Source organism: Podarcis gaigeae, assembly GCF_964106915.1.
Source record: "Podarcis gaigeae genome assembly, chromosome: 18".
Lineage (NCBI taxonomy): Eukaryota > Metazoa > Chordata > Lepidosauria > Squamata > Lacertidae > Podarcis > Podarcis gaigeae.
Genome location: NC_139696.1, coordinates 12,079,470 through 12,106,522, shown reverse-complemented (window position 1 = coordinate 12,106,522; position 27,053 = coordinate 12,079,470). Strand labels below are relative to the sequence as shown.

General features: G+C 46.9%; 1 protein-coding gene and 1 pseudogene across 2 annotated transcripts; one reads left to right on the top strand and one right to left on the bottom strand.

Annotated features, from left to right (window-relative positions):
- The first annotated feature begins 893 nt into the window (after positions 1-893).
- LOC310835776 (granzyme B-like) lies at positions 894-7,062 on the top strand. Its single transcript, XM_083720740.1, has 5 exons — positions 894-1,282; positions 2,050-2,206; positions 2,471-2,606; positions 3,864-4,115; positions 5,632-7,062. Exons 1-5 carry the CDS (start codon positions 1,222-1,224, stop codon positions 5,767-5,769), a joined length of 744 nt encoding a protein of 247 aa, XP_083576866.1. The 5' UTR covers positions 894-1,221; the 3' UTR covers positions 5,770-7,062.
- A 1,238-nt stretch (positions 7,063-8,300) lies between these two features.
- LOC310835782 (mast cell protease 1A-like) lies at positions 8,301-27,030 on the bottom strand (annotated as a pseudogene). Its single transcript, XR_014568657.1, has 5 exons — positions 26,320-27,030; positions 24,563-24,710; positions 23,928-24,058; positions 10,830-11,080; positions 8,301-9,816 (listed from the first exon to the last, which is right to left on the bottom strand). The product of XR_014568657.1 is annotated as a mast cell protease 1A-like (transcript).
- Positions 27,031-27,053: the final 23 nt, after the last annotated feature.

Here is a 27,053-nt window from a genome sequence, read left to right as displayed (position 1 = left end):
AAACTCCCCTCTGTCACCTGGAAAGTACTCATGGGGAGGGGGAAAGGGGGAACCAGCCAGGTGACAGGACCTCCCTCAACCCGTTCTTTTTGTGATGTAGTTGTGATGTAGTATTAGGGGTGTAGTTTTGGGGATTAGTAACTAATACAAGTTGGGGGTCTTCTTTTGTTCTGGGCTTCCATTTTGTTTCTCCTGGCGGCAGGTGGAAGTCCTGTCACAACAGTCTTCAAAAAAGACCAAGCCTACTGGCTGCTGTTTTGCTCTGGTATTCCTGGCTGGTGTCCTTGTTTTTTTGTCCAAGGGAGCCCTCAGATTTCTCCGTTAACAGGGAGAAGAAAAGGCCAAAGAGGAAACCCTACATAAACCCGGATTGGAGGTTGGACGGCACCTTGTCTGCCTCCTTCTGGAAACTCCTGCAGCCAAGCTGGCGCCAAACATCTTTGAATGCTACTAACACGGCAGAAACATTGCAGGAGGCAGCAGTGGGAAGATTCCCGTCTCTGCAGCCACAGCGGCCCCTGTGCTGTTCCCTCTTCCAGTCACATAGGAAATGACCACATGTTTAGCAAGTTAAAAACAATTTAATGACAAAGGTCATGGGTCATAGGTTTGGCCTTCCCCACATCGTTGAACACCAACTCCCATCAGCAAAGCTCTGCCATTTTTCTTTTCTTTATTAGATTTATATGCCATTATTCATGAAAAGACCTCAGGGTGGTTCACAAGATAAAAATACAAAATAAAACCACAAATAAGTAATTAAAACAAAAACAACAGCAAACCCCGCCTCTCCAAAGAACACATTTCAAAGGTTTTACAATATTAACCTCCCTCAGGAGAGCATTCCACAAGTGGGCAGCCACTGCAGAAAAGGCCCTCTGGACATCTCATGGAGGAGGTGTGCGAAGAGGGGCCTCAGAAGATGAACACAGAGTCCAGGACGGTTTATATGGGAAGAGGTGGTCCCTGAGGTATTGTGGTCCTGAGTAGTTTCTGGGTTCTCTCGGTTTCTTATTTTTCCAGTCTCCTTATCTGAACCCACCAGCACTATCAGATTGCCATTTTGCCACATGGCCGCCATCTCAGCTGAGATCCATCTATCAGATCTCAGGTCTAGACTGTGGCTTCCTGCAGGTGGTGGAGTCCAGTGGATGGGGGGTGATAAAAGCCGGGGGACGGAGGGACTGGGCAGCTGAGTGCCAGGCAACCTCAAGCATCGAGATGATGTGGAGACTCCACCAGCCTCTTCTCCTGCTCCTGTCCTTCTCGTTGGCCCAAACAGGTGAGTGCAAACCCCACTTATGAGCTCATTTCGAGCACCTTTGGGGCCAAGCCGACCTCATTCCGTCTGATGCTTAGGTCATCAAGGCGGCAGCACCAGAGGCAGGTGACAGCAGCGAGGGCAGAAACTGAGCTCACCTGCCTTGGCTCCTGGAGAAGTCTGACCCAGAGTCCTGCTCTTGGTCTCTGATGAATCCACCCTCTCACTTATCCAGGCTTTATCCCAAGCCCACTGGCTTTACAGCGCTCCCCCCCCCCACACACAAAAGAGTAGACAAATGACCCTTGGTTCACCAGCTAAGCAGGATTCCCACCCATCTCCCCGTCGGTCTTCCAGACTTTGCTCCAAGCTCCTGGCTTCACAGGGCATCCAAAACAAAAGGGGCGGACAAATGAATAGAGATGTGTCAATGGCTTGTTATGAAGGGGAAATGGAGCCTCCCTCTTCAGGACCAGAATACCTGATGAAACCCAGACCTGGGGGTGAACAATAGGGGAAGACCACAGACTTCTCATGACTTTGAGATTAAGAGTCTGAGCCAGGAGGGTGATGGAACAGAGAGGTGCAGTCAATACAGGCAGCTTCCCCTGTTCCTATTTATTTCCCCTTCATCAGCTTCCTCACTGGCCACACAGATTGTACTCGACTGCAAGCCCGATAGGACGGTGGCCTTTTTGCTGCCCCCCTGACTCTGCATATGTGGGTGACACCCTAGAACTTCCAGGAAGGAGCTGCAGGAGCTGATTTCTGCAATATGATTCTTGCAGATCCATTGCGGAGTCAGATTGTTGGGGGTCACGAAGCCAAGCCCCACTCCAGACCCTACATGGCTGCCTTGAAGGACAGCACAGGCAATTTCACCTGTGGCGGGTTCCTCGTGACGCCCCAGTGGGTCATGACGGCTGCACACTGCAAAAAGTACGGGTAAGTATCACAAATCCCTCCCTGGTTTTTAGGAGGGGTGGTGATCATTATAGAATTGTAGAGCTGTAGCCCAGCCCCCTGCAATGCATGAGGTTGAGAGTCTCACGCTCCACCGACTGAGCCATCCCAGCCCAGTTGAGTCCAGGGTGAAGCTGGAAGGGCCAAGGTGTGGAGTCTGGTCTTTTGCCCAGGGGCTGGGAGGGGGCTGATGCCTGGGAGCTCTGATCCTGACAGATGCAACCCTAACTGACGCTTGGTTCCCAGTATTTCTAGAGTTGTCTTGGGTGCACATGATATCTACGCTTCAGAGGACTCTCGGCAAGAGATCGGAGTTGCAGCTTCCCACCCACATCCAGAATATAACGAGGCCACGTACTCAAACGACATCCTTCTGCTTAAGGTACCAAGAAATCTCTTCCTCTGTCAGCTCCCAGAGGTCAGGGATCCTTAAGGCAGAAGCAGCCAAGTGGTTCCCTTCCATCCCATCCATGCACCACAATGAGCCAGGAAATGTTTACTCAGGACAAATTCCTGCCCCCAGATACCCTGAAATTTATCTGCTTTTTAGAAGATGGTTTTTAATTGTTTTTAGGATTTTTAATTGTATTGTTTTAGTACTGACAAATTTGCTGCTCCGGGCTCCTTGGGAGAAAGATGTAGGTTACAAATTGAATTAATTACCATTACATCATGGGGAACCTAACACCCACCAGGAGCGATACCTCCATGCCTTCCTCATGCACCAGAAAGATTTTGAGTGTCACATGGCAGGACAAAGAAAGATGTGCTCTCCCAGGCACACGTTCCCAGCATGTTTGCACTCCTCCTTCAGCGACATCTATGCTGGCTTGCTCATGCCCATGTGACATGAAGGCCGGCACCATCAACCCCGCCATGTGGAAATCCCTTGCAGACGGCCGCAGTGCCTGGAGACAGACCACCAGGTGGTGCATCCGCAGCAGTGACCAGAGGAGGAATGACCGCTGGGAGGAGTGCAGAGAGAGGAAATGCCCTGGCGCATTTGCAGCAGCAGAACTGGACGTCTTCATCTGCCCCAACTGCAATGAAACATATCTTTCCTGTATCGGTCTCTACAGCCGCAGCAGGCGCTGCAACCTCCCAAAAAGGCTCACTCCACTGTCTTTCGAGACAGGCAGAGGCCAACAACTTGCTTACTTACTTAACCCAGCGGCAGGCGCTCTGAGGATAAGCAGCTTCAAAATTTAGAGAGGACGGTTTCAGAGACTGATTTCATGGAGGGCAGCAGTGAAATTTTCCATTAGCAGCAACAGTGAAGGCTTTTTTGCTCTTGCTACTTATTAATGTTATTCAACATAGCATTCAGAGATTGCTTCATCAATGCAAGGCGTTCTGCTGGCCTGATGGAACAATCTCCTCTCTTTTCTACCCATGCATTATTCTCAGGGTTTTTATGGCACCCCCAAAGCTAAATTACAGGTGCGGGGGGGGGGGAGGACGGGGGCCTCCATTGCATTAACAGGACTCATTGCACTGACTCTTGCTAGGGCAACCATTTAGTTTTCTCCAAGCCGTTAATCACTAATATTATTATTAGAGTCATATTCTAGAGGCGCAGGGCTTCCTGTCGCAATGCCAAGGTCCTCATCTCTTCCTCATCTCCCTCTCCTTTCCCCAGCTGGATTCCGAGGCTGCTCTGAATAAAGACGTCGCTCTCCTGCCCTTGCCAGAATCCAGCAGCGACATCCCCGGTGGGACGCCCTGCAGCGTGGCAGGCTGGGGCAAGATTGAAGACGGCCAATACCCAGGGAAACTCTATGAGGCCACCGTCATCCTCTATGACCGTAAGAAGTGCCAGGAGTTCATGCCAGATATGGATGATGGAATGATCTGCGCAGGTGACAACAGGCAACCTCAGGATGCCTCCGAGGTGAGGATTGGCAGAAACAGCAGGTGATGGGATCAGAAGTGGGGAGCCGGGGCACCTGAGTCAGGCCATTGGGTCCATCCTGCTCAGGCTTTCCCGGATCTATCAGAAACTGGGATGGAAAGGACCCCAAGGGTCATCTAGTCCAACCCCCCGCAGTGCAAGGAACTCAACCAGATCCTACATGACAGATGGCCATCCAGCCATCTAGGATTCTAGCCCTCATGGTTCTGGTTAAGGGGCTGACTTAAATAGAAACTGAAATCGCTCAGTATTGTCTACTGACTGGCAGGATTTTCGACTGGAGTGTTTCCTAGTCATAGCTGGAGATTCTGGGGATGGGGCATGAGACGGGTGGAGAACCCTGTGCTGGAGCAGAGCAAGGAAAGGGGATAATTCTGCAGTCCAGCAAGGTGGACATGGGCAGACACTTAGACTTGGCCCCTTCAAGAAAATCCCTCAGCCTCCTCCCGTATTCTTCCCGCCCTTATTTCCCATCATACCTCTTCCGGTGACCTTTGCTGTTCCTTTGCTGAGCCCAGTGGCTCTGGGTCCTGTACGCCAGGCATGGCCAAACTTGGCTCTCCAGATGTTTTGGGACTACAATTCACATCACCCCTGACCACTGGCCCTGTTAGCGAGGGGTGAAGGGAGTTGTAGTCCCAAAACATCTGGAGGGCCAAGTTTGGCCATGCCTGCTGTACGCCATTCCACATATGAGGTTGTCAAATGTTGCTGTTCATTTCTGTGCCGCAATGGGGCTCAGAATGTGCAGAACGTGGAGGTGTTGCAGCTATTTGGGGTTGTGTCTAAGTCCTGCTCAAAGTAGATCAATTGAAATTAATGTTCATCATGTCTATTGACTTCTATTGGAGTAGCAACTCTAGGTGTGGTTCACATTTTAAACGTAAACTGAGCTTTATTTGCCCTTCCCAAACTCAAAACAGAGCTACCGAAATTGAGCTACCCTTTGAAGCTTATTTGATAGTGGCCCAAAGTACACTTACAAAGAATGGTGCACATTAAGCAGAAACCACCCGAGGGAATGCATATACTTGTAAAATTAATGTACAAAAATGCATTACATTATAGGGAAATTGTCTACAAAAAAATTATCTTAAGAGAAACATGCACAAGAATCCCCACTCAGCTCCCTGGGAAACCTTGCTGGCTTGTCACTAACTCAGCCTGGCCTCCCTCACAAGGGTGAGGGGTTGGTTTGTTTTTTGGATAGCAGGGAGAGGAAAGGAGGAAGCCACCTTGAGCTCCTTGGAGAAGGTGGCCATAAATGCAATCAATATTTATTTTGGGTAGACTCAAAGAGACTGCAAAGTGATCCAGGAAAAGTGGCAAATCACATTTTATACTGGAATAATTAGAAAGCAAAGTTGACAGATCCCAATCTTCCCTCAGTCAGGAAGCCTGCTAGGTCTCTGTCCTGGTTCAAGACCCAGATTCCCCACAGGGTGGATCCTGATCTTCCCTCAGCTGTGATCTCTGCTCTCTCTCCCTCCTGCAGGGGGATTCGGGGGGCCCCTTGGTGTGTGACGGCGTGGCACAAGGAATTGTCTCCTTTGGCGATTCTTTCTCTCCTCCAGGAATTTACACTCGTGTCACCCACTACCTTTCCTGGATCAAGGAAGTCATGGAATTGTGAAGAGAAGCAGCAACAGCAGTGGCATCATTGCTTCCTCTTTTTCAAACACTTCTGCTTCCTGCCTCACCTGCTAGGCTTGCATTCTGCAAAGAGACCCCTCAAGGGCTGCAAAAAAATATGATACATCTACCAGATGTTTAGTACAGGATTGTGTTTCCACAAGTGCCTGCAGTGGCTCCCGCCCCCTTCAAGAAAATCCCTCAGCCTCCTCCCGTATTCTTCCCGCCCTTACTTCCCATCATACCTCTTCCGGTGACCTTTGCTGTTCCACTTCTCCCATCCTCAGGTGCCCAGAGGTCTTTCCTCTCCCTTGAAACTATTCTGCCCCTTCTTCTCCCTCCCTAATCTGGAAAAATGGGCCTTGTGATTCCGCTCCCTTCTCCTCCAGCAGTTTCCTGTAAGTGGCAATCTCCATATCAAGAGCCATCTTTGCATTCGGCAGGTCTTGGTACTTGGGCAGATGGGGAGCCATTTCTCCCTCTCAGAGCTCCATAGATCTCCAGCTCCCTCAGGTGCCTTGTCCCATTCTCCCTTGCTTCCCCTCGTGCATGGATGGGGACCTGTGGCCCACATAAGGCTGGAACTCGCATCATCCCAGGCTTTTGGTCATGTTGGCTAGGGCTGATGGGAGGTGGAGTCCAGCAGCATCTGGATGGCCAAAAGGTTGCCTATGCCTCACCTTAGATGATTCCACTCCCTCCCTCCCTCCTTTCTCATGCTTAAGCCTGGAGATCTGACCCAGAGCCCCATAAATCTGCCACTTGAGCCTTGCACTCCAGGACAGGTTCGTGTTAAGCCACTCAAGGTTGTGAACTGTGGGACTTTGTTGTCTCATTCAGCTGAGGCGGTGGGGTGTGTCATTTTATTTCAGCCCTATAAGATTTCCTTGATGCATTTGCTCAGCCCCCAAAAGACCTTCCTCACCTCTAAGATTATTCGGCACTTTTACAAAAGACCTTGGCACCCCACAACATCTTAAAATGGGAGTTCACAGTTACCATTTCACACACCAAGCCACTTAAGGGTACATGTGATGTATTGTAGAAATTTAATTCAGCTAAGATGTAAATGTAAACTTCTCTGAATTTTGCCGCATAGGTCTCCAGCCAAGTAATGGTGCACAAGTGATGTGTGTCTGTTAATGAATGTAATAGTGAAAACAAACTTACAAAGCTGTGTTATTTTAGGGGAAATTGCTTTGCCAATATGTGCATATTTTGCAAAATTGCATGTGGATCATGCAAGTTGCATATCATGAGCAACTTGAATTAAAATGCTGAACATTTGTCATGTTACATATTACTGCTTTATACTGTGTATGTGTTGCCTTGGTGGGGCCTCGATCTGGATCCAACCCTATGCTTCTTAACCTTCTTAGAGGTGATAGGACCCACTTAAACTCTCTGTAGGGAATGGGGGAAATTCAGTTTGCTAACCCCACCTACTTCAAGCTTCCCAGAACAAACAAGAATTAACAAAATTGTCCATCTCTACTGAGAGTCTGCTGGCACCCAAACATGAGATCAAAGGCATCCCCCAGAGACATCTAGTAGTCCAACCCCTGCAATGCAGGAATCTCAGCTAAATCATCCATGACAGATGGCTGTCCAAGCTCCGCTTAGAAACCTCCAGCGAAGGAGAGTCCACCACCTCTTGTAAAACACACAAATATCTATCTGTCTATCTATCTGAAGGCAACAGAAATATTTTCATGAGTTACTTGTCAAAACAGAGCAAGAAAGATAATGAGAACTTGCAGATAAATGTTTGCAAGTATCAAGTGCCCCAGTCAGTACATTTCCACTGGTACAGCTGTCATTTTCTGAGCAGATTTCAAGCCCATCAAGCCACTTTGGGTCTTTCTCTTCTGTGTGGCAAGAGATTAACAGTTGGGGGGGCTGTTTTCGGGGTAAGGGACCTGTGCCAAATTGATGCAGCCTTACAGTTAGGGCTTGACAGGACTCTGGAGGACTCGCTAACAAGATTCAACCGGCCCCATCAACTGCTTTGAGGGGTCAATTTTGTTTCTAGTTGCTTGGAAATGCAACAGTCAATTCTATGTACAGTATAATATCAGAAGCTACCTGCCTTCCAGAAACTGACCTGGGACTCCTAGAGGTTTCCTCATTCACCTTTCCTGAAAGAAAGCTTTGGTACATAAGCCCCTCGAGGTACTTCATCTGATACACATAGATAAGCCCGTTCTTTGCTACACAATGCAAGCTTTGGTCACCCCCTCTTTTAATGCCGCAGCAAAAATATAGTGTCCTGATCAAGGGAAGTCATAGTCTCGCTCTATTCTGCCTTGGCCAGACCACACCTGCAGTCCTGTGTCCACTTCTGGGCAGACCTGTTTAAGAAGGATGTTGACAAGCAGGAAGGTGTGCAGAGGAGGGAGACCAAGATGATCAAGGGTCTGGAGACCAAGCCCTATGAGGAACAGTTGAAGGAGATGGGGATGTTCAGCCTGGAAAAGGGGAGACTGAGATATGATAGACAGCTTCAAATGTCTAAAAGGCTGTCACATGGAAGATTTCATTTCCCTTTTAATCTGTATACCGCATTTCTATATTACTTTTTATACACAAGGCGGTTTACATGCTGGAGAAACAACAAAATAGACAGCAATGATCACACATGTAATAGCAATCTAATCCAATACAAAAAAGTCACAATAACTTAAAAAAATAAACAACATATCAAATAAAGAAATATGAAATAATCCATTAGAATATAATGGTAAACAGTTAAATTAAATATCAGCTGGACGATGGTAATAAGAGCTATGGGGCCAAGGGCTAGACACTGAAACACCAGGCATCTCCTTCCTTGCCAAGTGGGACTTCAAGATGTGAAGATTCCAGCTGACTCCTCCTCCCCCAAGAAGCCCCAACGGCCAGGCTTGCGATCTGATAACAGGATGTCAGAAAGCTTAACTGGCCGGTCACCCACTAAAACGGCAATCTGATAGTGAGATGATGGAAGTGGCTTGATTGTGGCAGGACCTCAACAGCCAAACTGTGAGAAGAGCCCAAAATTTGATCTTCCATAGTGTCTCTAGTGGAGATTATAGAACTGACCCCTCACCCCCAGGTAGCCACAACAGCTGGGCTTGCAATGAAAATGAAAAGTGAGATGTCAGAAAGCTTAACTGGCTGTCTCACCATAGATCACCCGCTAGAACAGCCGTCTGATGGATGCCAATTGGAAGAATGCGCCAAACTGGGGGACTGGCCAAATGTTACGGGGGGGGGGGCTGCTTTGAACTTAGGAATAGGCCATTCTGTCCATTTCCATAACCCAAGACATGGTCTTGAAGTTATGGTGCCTTCTTACAGTTCATATGTTTGTTTCAGAGAGGCTAATAGAAGCACAAGACTGATGCTCAACCATTTGCTTTATTTTGCAACGCAAGAGGGTCAGAATGTGACAGGTCAAGGCACTCAATCTGCTCTCCCCCCTCCCCACCCCCATTTCCAAATTCTGCTTCTCTTGTGTTCAGGGTACACCTCTCGATCCAAGGATCATGCCCTGAACAAATGCTCTCAGATCGAAACCACGCAGGGCCATTGACTGCGATCTCAAACATTATAGGGCACAGCCATGCCCAGCAATAATTTGGAGAACTGTAGTTTGTTAAGGGGGTTGAGAGTTGTTAAAACGAGATCCACATTTCACCCCATAGAACTATACTTCCCAGAATTCCCTGGGGAGATGGCAAGTCACGAAAATGCAGTTGTGAATTCAAGTCCCTTTGGATCCAGTTGTTTCAACAGGAGTGGGAGGAGGGAGTGTTTGCAGCACGGGGGGGGGGGGGGCAGGTGGAATTGCAGAATGAAAGCCATACAGGTTATACTGGAAGCAGAGGGTTTCTAATCGAGCCAGGCTGCAGTTGGTGGTTGCTTCTTCTCTTCAGGATTCCATGGTTTTCTTGATCCAGGGAAGGAAGTGGGCGATGCGAGAGTAAACTCCAGGAGGAAAGTGGTTGCCGAAGGAGACGATTCCGTGCACCACGCCGTTGCAGACCATGGGGCATCCGGAATCGCCCTGCGGAGAGAAGAACCCCCAGCATCCGTCAACAACTGCGACCTAGTGAGGCAGGAAGCTGCCATAATGAGACTTTGGTGAGAATTAGATCGTTGGCCCATCTAGCCCAGTGCTGTCGACACTGACTGGCAGTGGCTCTCCCAGATTTCAGGAAGATCCAGCCTCCAATTGTCAGCCATACAGGGCTTTGACTAGGGCACTGCAAGCCCAGTGAGACACAGCCTCAACCGGCAAGTAGTTGAGGGGCGGCACCCCAAATATGAACACAAAGGGGCCGTCATGTGAGGGCGCTGCTTTTAAGCCTGGGGCACAGCGCCTTCCATCTCTTTCTTCTTCCTTCCCTCAGCTGCTAGAGCAGTAGCCCTTGCAGTCATGTAGTTTTGTCTTTCTCTCCTGGTTCTCTGGTAAACACAACCTTCACATTCCAAACCATCGCCTGCTCAGCCTCTCTCACACACATTTCAACTTTAAATTTTATTATTTCTTTAATTTTTATGACACCAGGAAGTGATATGAGAGAAAGGGAAAGAGAGCTTTTTGTCCGTATATGTGAGGAAGTGTAGCAGGGTGTGGGTGGGTGTGGGTGGGTGTGTGGGTGTGTGGGTGGGTGTGAGAGAGGAGGGGGGAGGAGAGAGTTTTGCTTCACTAGTGCCCTCAGACATGGATTTGACAGCTTGTGACTTGGCTTGCTTTCTTGAGCTGCCTCCCCCTTCCCAGGGGTTGGAGACACCCACACCCTTCACAAAGGGGCACAGCTCAATGGCAGAGGATCTGCAGGAGGACCCAGGTTTGATCCTCAGGTGGGATGGGGAAATGCGCCACTCCGGAAACCTCAGAGAGCCCCCGCCAGCCTGTGTCAACAATACAGAGCAAATGGGCCGATGCTTTGAACCAGAAATCTCTCTGAGCAATGGCCATGGGGGCTGGTGGAAGTTTGGGTCCAGCAACACCTGGAGGGCCCCTGATTTCTCTGCTGCTGACCCCGGTCACCAGTCCTGCCTGCTGACCCTCACCTGGCTTGTATCCCGGAGCTGGTTGTAGCTGCCAGCACAGATCATGCTGTCGTCCAGCTCTGGGTAGAACTTCATGCACTTCTTACGACTGTAGATGGTGATGTTGGTCTCAAAGAGCTTCTCCGTGTCCTGGTTGTCATCAATCAGGCCCCATCCTGCCAGGCTGCGGGGGTCCCATCGGGGAGGTCGCTGCTAGATGTGGGCAAGGGAATCATCTGGACGTTTTTGTTCAGAGTGGGCTTGTGGGCCAGCTGCAGGAAGGTGAAGGAGAAGAGTCAAGCAAAACGAAGTCTTTCCTGGAACACCCCCCCCCCCCGTCCCTGTAGCTCAGCAGGTGCAGCACCTGCTCTGCATGCAGAAGGTTCCAGCTTCAACCCCCAGCCGCTCCAGGTCGGCTGTGGAGAGACCCTTCTGCGAAACAGAAACTCTGAAGAGCTGCTGCCAGTCAGTGCCAACAACACTGATCCAGGTGGACCTTCATTCCGGGAACCTTGAGGCCTGGGAACTTCCATTATTGCTTCAAAGCTTTTTACTGACAAATCAAGCGTTTCATTATTTTTAGAGCAAGGGCCATAGCTCATCGGTCCCTCTTTCAAGTTGGGCATCTCCAGGCAGGACAGAGAATTTCCTCCGTCTGAAGTCCTGGCGTTCCTCTGCCAGTCAGTGTAGACAACACCAAGCCAGATGGACCAAAGGAACTGTTGGAGTTGGAAGGGTCCTCTAGTCCAACCCTCTCCTCCCAGGGATCTGGGATGGAACTCATGCCTTTGAAATGTGGGTTGCTTTGATGGAGGCACAGCAGCTGCGGCAGGAGGGGAGTATACGTCTCTGATGAAAAGCAAGCAGGTTGCTGCTCCTCGTGAGAATGGAAATGCAGAAGAATGAAGGTGTGTGTGCCATAGCTCTTAGTGCTAAGTGCCAAGGCAAATCTGCAGACACACAAAATATCACCACCCTGTTTGCCAGTAACAATAATAGTACCTTGCCCACCTGACCGGACAGATTCCAACAGATATAAAAGCTTAATAAAACATCAAACATTAAAAACTTCCCTATTCAGGACTGCCTTCAGATGTATAGCTATTTATCTCCTTGACATGTGATAGGAGGAACAAACTGGGGGTGACATTTTGTCAAGGGAGAGGTAGGGCAAGGGGACAGAAAATAAAGTTCTCTAGAGCTTCTGGGCCATTGTTTTCTTTGAAGGGGGCAGCAACTAATTTTATTCTTCCTTTGGAAGTCACATCAAGCTGCAATCATGGCAGAGCCTCAGGACTTTGCTGGGGTCTGGGTTGCCAGGTCCGTAGCATTTCAGTCCTTGAGATTTCAGGGCCCAAACCTGAGAAGTCAGGGCAGCCCACAATGACGTCATTGGCAGGCGCACGGAGTTGCGCCCCACATTGCGGGGGGGGGGGAGCACCACATGCCCATGACGTCACACTCAGCCCCGCCAGAGCCACTCAGCCCGCTATCCACCAGGTGTGTTTTCTGGTGGGGGGTTGACCACCAGTGGGGGGTCCCTGTCCCCCCCCCCCGTTCCCATCAGAGCCTGGCTTCGGTGTGTGAATGGAGAGTCAGCGACAGAGAGCTGCTGCCCCTCTCCTCAACTGGGCTGCCCCATGTGCAGAGAGGGGCAAGCCTGACCCAGGGGCAGAGAGAGGCTGCGGAGAGTAAGGCGCCCCTGTCATATTGAGGCATCTAGTCATAAGCCTGCATTTTTTATCAGAGCTTCTATATTTTATCAAGGCTTGTATTTAAAAATGAGCTTAAAAAGATTTTCAAATGTTTCATGCCAGGCAGAAAGAACCTTGGCAAGAGGTTTTTCTCCTAAGACAAGGGGGCCCCATTGATTTATAGTAGAAAAACAATTCTCAAAGTCATAAAAAGGGAGAATTACATATGCTGCCCTTGCAGACTGAGAAAACACAATTAAAGGCAAGGGTAAATAGTAAAATAATACCAATGTGCCTCCCAGTAAAATGAGCCAGATCTTCTTTCCAAGGTTAAAAAGGCCAAGAGCAATGGAGAGGCATCTAGCTGGCAGAAAAAGAGAGCATTTTAAAGAAATCTTTAAAAGCTGTTTCTTTTTCTTAAACTGAGAGAGTTAAAAAGGTTAAATGTTGGGAAAGGCAACTGGCTTGGCTGGAGAAGAAGCATCTAGCTGGCTGGGAAAGGAGGGGGAAAGGGGGGAGGTGTAAACTGAAGAGGCTTCTTTTTAAAAGCTGTTTTTTACTGAGTTCCTTTTTACTTTACAAAGGCTTTATTCTTTTAAAAGGCTACCTATGATAAGTGAATGAAATATATTAGCTTAAATATATTGGCTTAAATGTAATTATGCAAAGGATTTAAGGAATGCTAGATTCTTATTTCATATGGTTGTAAGAGTTGTATTTATCCTGAAATTAAGTCAGCCACCAGCCTAGCCCCCCTGCTAGACAGAAGACGCCATCCAAGCACTCTCGATATATATGGTTGTCAGGCATTTGTTTAGAAACTTTCAAATGAAGGAAATCTTTCAATATTGATGTGAAACTCGAGATCCTTGACATCTGTTGAACATAAAAATGTAAGATTAAACATTTGTTTTAGAAGGCAATAGGGCAAGGAGGGCAAAGAGGTGAGCTGGTAATTAAGATTCCATGTAAGATATATTATTACTTATTTGTCATTTATATATAGCTCTTTGTCTCCCTTATAAGGGCAAGGAAGTGGGTGTATCTTTTGTGGGTGTATCTTTTGTGATTGGTTCTGCCAAACAGCCAATAGGAATTTCAACCAGGCTGATTGGACAGAGGCAGCCACAGGAGGAGCAAAGGGGGCTGGATTAAGGGAATATAAGTGCTGGCCAGGATGGCAAGAGGGCAGGCCAGAGCTTGGTAACCATATACCACTGAGCCTCTCATTTATTTGTCTGACAAATAAATTATTATTTTAATTTCTCTATTGCTGCGTTGAATATTTCATTCCAGCTAAGCGTTAACCACAAGCAGGGTGCTACATTTTATGGTGCCGTGACTCGGATAAGTGGTCTGCTGGAACGCAGCCCCTTCGCCCTACTGGGCAGGGTACAAGAGAGAGGACCACTGCTTACCCAGCGCGCACTGGTAAATTTTTCCAGGGGGAACGCAGAAGACTCGTCTGTCTGATACCCTGCTCACTGGCGGCGACGGACCGGGGGAAACAGGGAACCAACCAAGGGTAAGTGCACAAAGAGATTTTTGGCCCTCCAATTAATTAGGAGGAAGAGAAGTCTTGATCAAACTTCTGCGTCTCAGTAAGGGGAAACTGAGTACGCTAGGTGGTTGGGTACATCAGATGTTGGTCTGGTGGAGGAAAAGGGAAAATTGACAAAGCGTGTGTGTGAGTGACTGAGTGGATACTTCACAGGGCCATACAATGGGAGTTGGGGGTTCAAAGGGGGAAAATACACCTCTTGAGTGTATGTTAAATAATTTTAAGAAAGCCTTCTCAGGGGCATATGGAGTCAAAATGACGCCAGAGCGCTTGAGAATGTTATGTGAACTAGAATGGCCGAAACAAAATACTGAATGGCCATCTCAGGGAACTTTTGATATAAATTTAGTAAGCAAACTTTGGTCTAATATCGCCAAAGAAACTGGAGGGTGCCCAGAACAATTTCCATATATAGATTCCTGGCTGAGCACATTAAATAAAAATCCTCCATGGATAAGGGAATGCAAAGTCAAACGATGCAAATTATTGGCTGTAAAAGCTGAAGCTAGGAAAGGAATCTTGCCAAATAAACTCAAACCCATTTTTGAGGGACCAGAGGAAGAGGTGCTTCCACCTCCACCCTATGCTCCACATCGAAGGGAGCTTAATTCAAACACTCCGCCAGTTGTAACCCCAAGGCAAGAAAGTGGAATGAATAATGGGAGTGGAGTCACAGAGCTTGATTCCTTGATAGATTATGATAAATATCTTCAGGAGGCATTGGAGTCCTATAATAAAGCCCAAGCAGAAGTGGTTATTCCACCTGTGACTCCTAATAGACCTGCATCTACAGTCTCCTTTAGTGGAACAACTGATTGCCCACCCCAAACCCCTGTACATCCAAGTCCTAGAGAATTATTACAGAAGTTACAGGGAGACCTTAATCGGTCAGCAAGCAATACAGCCAGGCGTATAAAGCTGCTAAAAGAACGCCTTGGGACAAATACCATCCCCTATGATTTGAGGCCCCTAGAGCAAAGCGAAGAGAAAGATCACGTAGTAGCCCCTCTTAGAAGAGTATTTGATGCACTTGAGGAGCCTGCGCTGGTTAACGGGCAACCCGGACCACGGCCACCTCGAACTTCGACCCTGCAATATATTCCATTCACAACTACAGATTTGATGAATTGGAAAACACACACCCCATCTTTTGCAGAAAAACCTCAGGCTATGATGGACTTGGTGACTTCAATAGTAAATACTCATAGCCCTACTTGGACAGATTGTCGCCAGCTCCTAAATACTCTTTTCACCACTGAGGAAAGGAGAGACATAATTGAAAAGGCACAGATATATTTGCGTGAGCAGGCCAGAGTGGGAAATATTTTTAATATTGACCGTCATCTCCAAGATAACTTTCCCTTGGAAGATCCTAATTGGGATCCAAACAATGGAATTCACCTGGCCAGACTTACCACCTACCGCCAGACACTTGTGCAAGGTATCCGCAGGGCATGCCAGAAGCCCACTAATATGTCTAAAGTCTCAGAAGTAGAACAGAAACCAAATGAGAGTCCAGGAGACTTTTTAGAGAGGCTGCAAGAAGCCTATCGTATATGGACTCCTTTTGACCCTGAAGCCCCTGAAAACAGCAGAATGATTACTGCTACATTTGTGGCCCAGTGCGCTTCTGATATTCGTAAGAAAATTCAGAAATCAGAAGGATGGGAAGGGATGCTGATGAGCCAAATTATGGCCATTGCACGCCGAGTTTATCGGAATAGGGATGAGGCTGAGAAGCAAGAGAAGAAGAAGTGGCAGAAGGAAAAGATGGTAATGCTAGCCACAGCAGTGAAGCAAGACCACCGCCCCTTAAATGGAGGGAGAGGGCGAGGAAGGAATCCACCACTGGGAAGGAATCAATGTGCAAATTGCAAGAAGGAGGGTCATTGGAAGCGGGAGTGTCCTGAACCCCTGAGGTTGGAAGAAGTACGCCCAGGCCCAGGCCCAGGCCCAGGCTCCGGCCCAAGAAACCAGGGACGGGGACGGGGAATGATCCGAAATGGAAGATATCAGAGACCAGGACAAGGACAGAATAGAGACAATTTCATTGGACTGGCAGAAGAGGATTTTACTCAAGACTAGGAACGACCGGACTCCATAAAGTTAGGCTTCCAGGAGCCCACGGTCACGATTCAATTAGGGAGCCATTTAATAGACTTTATGATTGATACTGGGGCTGAATACTCAGTACTCCCAGAACTATTGCAGAAAAAGGCATCCAAAAGTGTAGTCATTAAAAGTGCCACTGGACAGTCAGCTAAGAGGTCTTTCCTCCAACCTTTGGAATGCCAGATTGGGGGACATCGTTTAACCCATCAGTTTTTGTATATACCTGAGTGTCCAATACCTCTCTTAGGCAGAGATATGCTGTCCAAATTGCAGGCCCAAATCACCTTCACTCCTCGAGGTCCAGAAATGAAACTGCCATCAAAAGCAGCAGGAATAATTACCCTCTCAGTACCTAAGGAACAATCATGGCGCCTAATGTCAGCCCTGCAAGTCCAACCCACATTGGATACAGAATTAAACAAGCTCCTCCGAACTCTACAGGTGCCACCAGGAGTATGGGCCGAAAATAGCCCACCAGGAATGGCTAAGAATATAGCTCCAATTGTAGTAACCCTAAAACCTATGGCTACCCCCGTATCTGTAAAGCAATATCCCTTACCCCGGCGAGCAGCAGAGGGCATCCAGAAACATTTGGACCGCCTATTAAAATATGGTCTGCTTAAGCCTTGCCAATCAGAATGGAACACACCCCTTTTGCCTGTTCGAAAACCTGGGACAGATGAATACAGGCCAGTGCAGGACTTGAGGCTCGTAAACCAGGCTATCGAGACCTTGCACCCAAATGTACCAAACCCATATACCTTGTTGAGTTTGATCCCACCAGAAGCAACATTTTTTACTGTATTGGACTTGAAAGATGCATTCTTCTGTTGCCGGCTGGCACCACAGAGCCAACCTATATTTGCCTTCCAGTGGGAAGACCCTTTGACAGGAACAAAAGGCCAGCTAACCTGGACAAGATTGCCCCAGGGATTTAAAAATTCCCCAACTTTATTTGGCACTGCCTTGGCGAGGGATCTAACAAGTTACCCCTCAATACCGGGAGAAAAGGTGGTTCTGCAATATGTAGATGATCTTATACTAGCGGCAAAGGATTTTAATACCTGTAAAGAAGGGACAGAGGAACTGCTCCACTTGCTCTGGGAAGCTGGCTACCGAGTTTCCCAGAAAAAGGCACAGTTATGTTTAGAAAAGGTCAAATATTTGGGCTTTGACATCTCACACCAACAACGAGCATTGAGACCAGAGAGGAAAGAAGCTATTTGCCTTATCAAGGAACCTACCACAAGAAAACAACTTAGAGGATTCCTGGGAACAGCAGGGTTTTGTAGACTATGGATACCTGATTTCAGCAGTCTGGCCAAGCCCTTACATGAAAGCACTCGAGGTGCAGAAAAGGACCCATTCGTATGGGGACCTGAGCAGAAACAAGCCTTTTTAGTTATCAAACAACGACTTATGGAGGCCCCAGCCCTTGGATTGCCTAATTCGGAAAAACCCTTTCAGCTGTATGTACATGAACAGAATGGGATTGCAGCTGCAGTCCTGACCCAGAGATTAGGAAGTTGGAACCGCCCAGTAGCTTATTTGTCTAAACAATTGGACTCAGTAGCAAAAGGATGGCCTCCATGCCTAAGGGCAGTAGCGGCCACTGCAAGCCTTGTCAAAGAAGCTGATAAATTTACCTTCGGCCAGACGATGTATGTGAATGTACCTCATGCTGTTCTGACACTCATGGAATATAAGGGTAGTTATTGGCTAACGAACCCAAGGATGGCTAGATACCAAGGCCTATTGTGTGAAAATCCCAGGATTCATCTACGAGTAGTGAATATGCTCAATCCAGCGACTTTGCTGCCCCTACCAGAGGTAGATGATGAGGAATCACATGATTGTCTCCAAGTAATGGATGAAGTTTATTCCAGTAGACCTGATCTGAAAGATGAACCATTGAAAAATCCAGATGTTGTATATTATACGGATGGTAGCAGTTACCTTCATGAAGGTGCCAGACGAGCAGGATATGCTGTGGTCACCAATGAGGAAGTTGTGGAAGCTGAAGCTTTGCCTGCTGGCACATCAGCACAAAAAGCTGAACTTATAGGCTTAACTAGAGCTCTGCAATTGGCAGCTGGATGTAAGGCAAACATCTATACTGATTCTAAATATGCCTTCTTAACCCTGCATGCACATGGAGCTCTATGGAAAGAAAGAGGTCTAATAGGAGCCCACGGGAAGGCCTTGAAATATGGACCTGAAGTAGAAATCCTGTTAGAAGCAGTATGGGCTCCAGAACAGATTGCTGTAATGCACTGCAAAGGTCATGGACGAGGAAGGGATCCAATAACCAGAGGAAATCATGCTGCTGACAAAGCAGCCCGAGAGGCAGCCCAAAAGCCTGTGGGAGGATTTATAGCAGCCCTCATACCAGAGGTAGTTCCAGAAGAAGTTAAACCTCACTATACCCCAGAAGAGAGGAAGTGGGCTGAACAGGAAGGAGCGGTTATGAAGGACGGTTGGATGATCCTGCCGGACAATAGGATTTATGTACCTCATCATCTAGCAGGCACAATTGTAAGAAATTATCATGAATCTACTCACCTTGGCGGTACTGCAACCAGAGAGAGTCTCAGTCGGAAGTTGTATATTATTAATCTATCACAATTAGCAACTTGCATTTCACAGAAATGTGTTCTTTGTGCTAAAAACAATCCCAGGCAGGGACCGGTACAACCTCCTGGAATTCAACATGTGGGATATGTCCCCATGGAAAGTCTAATTGTGGACTTCACAGAGCTGGTCCCTTCTAAGGGATTCAAGTATCTCCTTGTGTTTGTAGATACTCTTACCGGATGGGTTGAAGCTTTTCCCACCCAAACTGAAAAGGCACGAGAGGTAACTAAGAGACTCCTCACTGAATTGATCCCAAGGTTTGGATTACCTAGATGCATTGGAAGTGATAATGGGCCAGCGTTCATTGATCAAGTAGTACAAGATGTATGTCGAGTCCTACAAGTAAAATGGAGACTGCATGCAGCATATAGGCCTCAGAGTTCAGGGAAAACTGAAAGAATGAATCGGACTCTGAAAACCCAATTGGCAAAATTAACCCAGGAAACGGGATTGGGATGGGTAGATGTGTTACCCATAACACTGTTTCGTGTTCGGTGTGCACCCACAAAAAGACTTAAGTTGTCACCTTTTGAGCTCCTGTATGGGAGACCGCCCTCCTTTGTTCAGGATATTCCAGCTGACCTTAAACAAATAGGAGATCATGTGACACAGGGACAAGTGCAATCTCTCTCCCGTGTTTTTGTTTCTCTTAACAGGTGGGCCCTCGAACGCACGCCGTGCAGCATTGCCGAGCCGATTCATCAGTTCCAGGCTGGCGATAGCGTATGGGTGAAAGAGTGGAAACGTGATCCACTTGCACCAAAGTGGCGTGGACCTTACACCGTCTTGCTCTCTACTCCAACAGCGGTGAAGGTAGCTGAGGTGACCCCCTGGATTCATCACTCTCGTTTGAAGAAGTCCGAAGGCAGTTGGACGTGCAAAGGTGACCCCTCTAATCCTTTAAAACTAACTCTCTCCAAAAACCCCTGTATCTAGCCCTACCGGGAACGGGCTAGGTCACGGGCAACATTTGACGACCGGCCTGCTGCAGCCACAACCTGGAAGCTGGTTGACCTGCGCACGCCTGAAGCTTGAGGAGCGTCTGAACCAGCGACTGTGAACGGAAAGATTCTCTAATACAATTGATTGACTGCCCCCTTGTGGAACAATTATCAGAGATATTACTCATTGGGGATCCTCGGGATATATGTTTTGGTCTTGGTGGTTCCCCATTTCTGTCACTGGGGGAATTATATTGGGGCTAATAATTATTTGCTATCACAATAAGGTAATCTTTTGTGGAAGGAATGCATATACTAGACATCAACATGATTTTATTATTAATCCTGATCCCTTGGGAAGGGGAAGGGTCCTTGAATCTGACCAAATTGGCTAAATATGGATTCAGCCATGACCACAATATGTGGGTAGGTTTAGCTGAAATGGTAGCCAATGTTGCAAATAGGACCAATTGCCTTGTTTGCTCTCTTGGGCCAGATGATTCAGAGGGAGGTATGCCCTTATTACCGATACCATTAGATGCCATTGGTATGGTAAGCGAAATGCCACACCAAACAGAAATACAGAATTTCCCCGGATGGAACTCAACTAAACCATTACGAGTTATACCTGTACAAGGGGAATTCTGTGTACATAAATCATCAGATGCAGCTGATTCTCCCATGATAGGCTCTTCTCATTGTCACTATACTTGGGATTATATTAAGAATAGTCATACCTGGGCACACGGTACTACCTATCGAACTCGGAATACCTTGCCCTGTGCACCTCCTTTTATTCACGCATGGAAAGTGGTGTGGAACATAACTGTGACAGAAAAAGGCAATCTAACATACTGCACTGTGAACTCTCTACCTCTTTTGGTATTTCGCCTTCTGTACTCCACGTACCAAAAACCTCAGACCCGATGGTTGTGGTGGATATGTGGAGAATGGGCATACAAAAAGCTCCCTTCCAAATGGAGTGGGACTTGTTTCTTGGGTTGGGTATTACCACCAATGTGGATTATGCCCACTAGTTCGGCCAGGCGAACACGAAGGAATGCTGATATTTCTCATATAGCAGGAGGAAGTACCCAAAGTTGGAGCGGTACTGATGATTGGCCGCCAGAGCGCATTATAGCCTATTATGATCCTGCCTCCTGGAATCCTGGTGAGCTCATACAAGGGGCACGGGATCCTATTTATAATCTAAACAGAATAATTCGATTGCAAGCAGTAGTGGAACTTGTAACCAATGCAACGGCCCAGAGTTTGAGACTTATTGCACAACAGTTGGATGAAAGTAGAGCCGCCATTTTGCAGCTGAAAATGGGAATGGATTATGTACTTGCCAGGCAGGGAGGCCTATGTGGAGTCTTGAACTTGACAGGGAATGCCTGTTGCTTTAACATTTCAGATAATGGTGAGGCAATCCGTGTGTTGGCCACAAAGATGGAGAATATAGCACATGTCCCAGTACAAACATGGGAAGGATGGGATATGGGATGGCTCACCAATTGGTTACCTAATGTCGCAGGACTCAAAGGGATACTATTGTCTTGCTTGTTTTTCTTGACAGTAGTGGTAATGGTTTTGTGTATGATGCCATGTATCATTTCATGTTTTAGAAGTACAATTAGCAAGATGGTTTCAAATGAAACTCTACCTCATATCATGGCCCTATACAGAGCTTTACCTCAGGAATATGATGAAGGTCAAGCTATCAAGGACACTTGGGATGAAGGTCCTTGAGCTTGAAAGGGGGGAATGAGGCATCTAGTCATAAGCCTGCATTTTTTATCAGAGCTTCTATATTTTATCAAGGCTTGTATTTAAAAATGAGCTTAAAAAGATTTTCAAATGTTTCATGCCAGGCAGAAAGAACCTTGGCAAGAGGTTTTTCTCCTAAGACAAGGGGGCCCCATTGATTTATAGTAGAAAAACAATTCTCAAAGTCATAAAAAGGGAGAATTACATATGCTGCCCTTGCAGACTGAGAAAACACAATTAAAGGCAAGGGTAAATAGTAAAATAATACCAATGTGCCTCCCAGTAAAATGAGCCAGATCTTCTTTCCAAGGTTAAAAAGGCCAAGAGCAATGGAGAGGCATCTAGCTGGCAGAAAAAGAGAGCATTTTAAAGAAATCTTTAAAAGCTGTTTCTTTTTCTTAAACTGAGAGAGTTAAAAAGGTTAAATGTTGGGAAAGGCAACTGGCTTGGCTGGAGAAGAAGCATCTAGCTGGCTGGGAAAGGAGGGGGAAAGGGGGGAGGTGTAAACTGAAGAGGCTTCTTTTTAAAAGCTGTTTTTTACTGAGTTCCTTTTTACTTTACAAAGGCTTTATTCTTTTAAAAGGCTACCTATGATAAGTGAATGAAATATATTAGCTTAAATATATTGGCTTAAATGTAATTATGCAAAGGATTTAAGGAATGCTAGATTCTTATTTCATATGGTTGTAAGAGTTGTATTTATCCTGAAATTAAGTCAGCCACCAGCCTAGCCCCCCTGCTAGACAGAAGACGCCATCCAAGCACTCTCGATATATATGGTTGTCAGGCATTTGTTTAGAAACTTTCAAATGAAGGAAATCTTTCAATATTGATGTGAAACTCGAGATCCTTGACATCTGTTGAACATAAAAATGTAAGATTAAACATTTGTTTTAGAAGGCAATAGGGCAAGGAGGGCAAAGAGGTGAGCTGGTAATTAAGATTCCATGTAAGATATATTATTACTTATTTGTCATTTATATATAGCTCTTTGTCTCCCTTATAAGGGCAAGGAAGTGGGTGTATCTTTTGTGGGTGTATCTTTTGTGATTGGTTCTGCCAAACAGCCAATAGGAATTTCAACCAGGCTGATTGGACAGAGGCAGCCACAGGAGGAGCAAAGGGGGCTGGATTAAGGGAATATAAGTGCTGGCCAGGATGGCAAGAGGGCAGGCCAGAGCTTGGTAACCATATACCACTGAGCCTCTCATTTATTTGTCTGACAAATAAATTATTATTTTAATTTCTCTATTGCTGCGTTGAATATTTCATTCCAGCTAAGCGTTAACCACAAGCAGGGTGCTACAATATGGGAAGCCCCTGAGATGGAAGTTAATTGGGAGAGGCAAGAAGAGGAGGGCAGACCCCACCCCAAAGGTATGGGCTATCATTTGCAGCCAGCTCTTGCTGGGCTGAAGCTTGAAAGTGACATGCAGGGTCTTCTAAATACGTCTATGTATATTTTGTTAAAGGCACTTTTGCCCACCTGGAGATTCAACCTTCCACCTGCCGCCTGGAGGGGGTCAGGGAATCCTGGAGACCTCTGCTCAGACCTGGGGTTCTGACACCCCAAAGTGTGAGAAGGCGGTCCTATACCTGGGTTTTGCTTTGTTTACAGGGCACTTTTCCACCTTCAATTTGCCTCTCACACACAGAAATGGCCATAAGGAATTTTTATGAAAATGTGTGTCATCTTTGCAGGCATTAGCAAAGATAGCATCATTTCTCTTTAACTGCTTTTTGAGGGGGCAGAATGGTGGGGAGCCCAAGGGCCTTGCTCCTCCCCGAGAAACCTTCCAAGGGCCACATGTGAGTGGTGGGCGGGGCAGAGGCAAAAGAGGGAGGAGCACCAAAAGGAAGTTTGACTTTCAAAAGTAAGCTGGCTTGGATAGATAGACTTCACTTCACCCTTCATCCAGGCAAACTAGAAACATTAGCAGAATTCAAGATAATAATAAAGAAACTCAGGCTGTAGAGAAGGGCTGGCAATAGCTTTTGGCCTGGGGAGAATGCCATGGGCCAGGCAGAGAGACCTGGGGGGGGGGGCACATTTGACTACCATTCCTGATGTTCCCCACCCCTGATATAGACCTCCATTGTTGGTGTAATCTGTAACATTCTGAATTAATCTTTTTGAAGGGGGGGGGAGAGAAATGTCCCTGTATTAATCCACCTTCCTAGTTTTGAAGTTGAAACTCCTTAATGAGGTTCCAGTTTAGTCGCCTGCTCCATGCCGCTAGTCCCTGGTGAGACACATGCAGATGTGTCAGGCGGCAAGATTTGAGAATCGGCTTTTATGATACTTTGGGCAGATAGGGATGGCGGGCTGGGGCTCATTCATGTTCCTTCTTCCTCATGATCCCTGCCTTCTGAGGTGCTGAGAAAGAGGGAGCTTAGAGCAACTCACCTTGAGCAGGAGGATATCGTTTGAGACCGTCATTATATTCCGGGTGCATGTGATATGACTCAACGCCAATCACCTGCTGAGTGTCCTCAATGGCGGAGCGATCGTGCGCCCCCAAGACGACCGTCATGTCTCTGGAATCCAAGAGCATCAGAGAACCTGGAATTAATCCTTAGCTATTGTTCTCTCTTGAAGACAGGTGGGTCTGAAGGGTGGGGAACCGGCCAATTTTGATTTTCCTCAGTTTCTCATCTTTCCAATTTTAAATTCAGTTCTTCACATCAGTTTGCAGTATTTATGTTGCTTTTATAAAAGCCCTTGTCAAAATTCATCAGCATTTTAGGGTGAATGTGTCCTAATATGCACATTTTTATATGCCATTTCCCCATATATAATATGCTTATATAGGTTATTTTCGCTGAGATATGTATTTGTTTCACTAAGCCTTCCGCCACCTGTTCTTTGGATCTCCTGCATGTCAGAAAAGCGCCTTCTCGACTCTCTGTTCTGCCTAAAGATTTTACTGCCTAAAGATGTTCCTCCTGTATCAAGTCTCGTGGGGAACAATTTGCAAATGGAACGAAAGGCACCTCAATAATGCCACTGCTACACATCAGGGAGGCTTTTCAGATACTTACTCCATGCAATGCGCGGCTGTCATTACCCACTGGGGGGCCACAAGGAACCCGCCACACCCAAAGCCCAGTTCAGATTTGAGTGTTGCCATGTAGGCTCGCGAATGAGGTACAGCTTCATGTCCTCCGATGATGCGACTCCGCAAGAGAGCTGCAAGAATCGTAAGAGGAGATCAGCGGCTTCCCACGGCCCCCTTATGGGTACCATCCATCTTTGCAAAGCAGAAAAATGTCAGCACCCCAATCAGCTTACAATTGGCTTTGCCAGGGAGGCAAGGGAGCCAGGGGAATGGAAATGGGATGTCTGCACATGCAGTTACATATAATAATAATAATTTATTATTTGTACCCCGCCCATCTGGCTGGGCTTCCCCAGCCACTCTGGGCGGCTTCCAAAAAAAATATTAAAATACTCTAATACACCAAACATTAAAAGCTTCCCTGAACAGGGATTGTTTACCCCAATCTCTGAGCATCAAGTGACTCCAGGGATCCCTTTGCTTAACCCAGCGTTCAGTTTCCTTGAAATGAACATCAGCAGAACCAACCCATAAATCTTGCTTTCTCATTAGGGTTCCAGGGAAGCCCAAATTCTGGCACAGAGCAATGCAGACCTCTATCTCTCCAGCTTCCAGCATCAGCCAAAAATTAGTGTAATAATCAGCCTCATATAACAAACATGCTTAAGCCTAGTGAATGTATGAAGGGGTGGATACCATAGAGTAAGCTGTCCTGTCAGGCTTAACTAAGGGCACTTCCCCTCACCACCGGAGCAACTAGGCAATCAAGTCTTTGTTCCCTCCCCAGTCTACCTGATGAACGTAGTTTGTGAAAAGGTTAAGCTGGTTACTCTCACAAGCCACTCTCAAGATCCAATACCAATCATTTAGGAACTTTCAATACTTTGGAACTAAACTAAGTGTTACTGTCCATGTAGCCTTTCTGATGTATGGACATGCACATGAATCTGACCTTTGGAGAGTTTGTAAGTAAAACATTTTTAGCTTACTACATGTGAGGTCCATTTCTTATGCCAAGAGGGAGGTTTTGGAACTCATCAGGGCAAATTTTAAAGCTCTAACATCCTATACTTCTATGCTATACTTTGCTGTATATCTTGCAATTTTAAATCTTTAGGGCTTTCTCACCAGAGTACTTTCCTCAAACATGGATCTTGGCATCCTGGAGTTCTCTTTTCTACATTTTGTACATATTTTCCCTTGAACCAACAGACAACAAAACTTACGCACATGCACAGCACACCTCAACCTGTTGTTCTTCCCCACCCCTGGATAATGGGCCATCCAACCAGACGAGGAGGGAAAAGGCCCACCTTGGACTTGTAAATCGCAGTGCTAAACTGGCCAGCCAAAGCCATGACTATAACAAAGGAACAAGTTTCCTCTTACTGGTTTTACCTCAAGTACACAGGATCATGAGTTTAGAAGGAATCTAATGTACGATTCAGACTTAACGTGCCCACTCCCCATAAACCTATAACAATGTTTAAGCTTCACTCTGGAAAATGAAGAATTGTCAGAGTTGGAAGGGATCTCCAGGGTCCCATAGCTCAACCCGCTTCTCCCTGCAGGATCCATGAAGCAGGGCTTTGCCACTGTAGCATTATGAGCCCTGCCTCTGCTTACACACCTCCTGCAAAGGGCAGCCTGAGCATCAGGAATGGAAGGAATGAGATTGGCTTGGCCCAGAGGAGTAGGAGAACTCAGTTCAGCAGAGGTGGGGGGTGTCTTTGAGCTCACCTGATTCGACCAGAGAGGAGGACAGGAGAAGGAGGAAGAGGTGGGGAGGCTGTTGGAATCTCCACATCTTGGAAGGAAGGAGATGCCTGGTGTTTCAGTGTCCAGCCCTTGGCCCCATAGCTTTTATTACCACCGTAGTCCGTCCCCCCCAAGAAGCCCCAACGGCCAGGCTTGCAATCTGATAGCAGGATGTCAGAAAGCTTAACTGGCCGGTCACAGCATCATAAATCACCCACTAAAACGGCAATCTGATCGTGAGATGATGGAAGTGGATTGATTGTGGTAGGACCCCAACAGCCAAACTGTGAGAACAGCCCAAAATTTGATCTTCTATAGTGTCTCTAGTGGAGATTATAGAACTGACCCCTTGCCCCCAGGTAGCCCCCTGCGGAGAGAAGAGCCCACAGCATCCATCAACAACTGTGATCTAGTGAGACAGAAGGATGTCAGAAAGCTTAACTGGCCAGTCACACCATAGATCACCCCCTAAAACAGCAATCAGATAGAGAGATGGTGAGTGTACCAAATTGTGAATCATCCCAGGAGAAGATGCCTTAAACTTAGGAGGTCTGCTGATTAAATGTTCTCGTTTTTTCCGTGCTTAAGCAGTTCTCCACATTTCCCCACCAGTTTGCAAATTACTTTTTTTAAAAGATCCATGTGAAAAATTCTTCATCATTTTAAAGCTAATTTCTTGCATTTTTATATGCTGTTTCTTTTTTTTTAAATACATT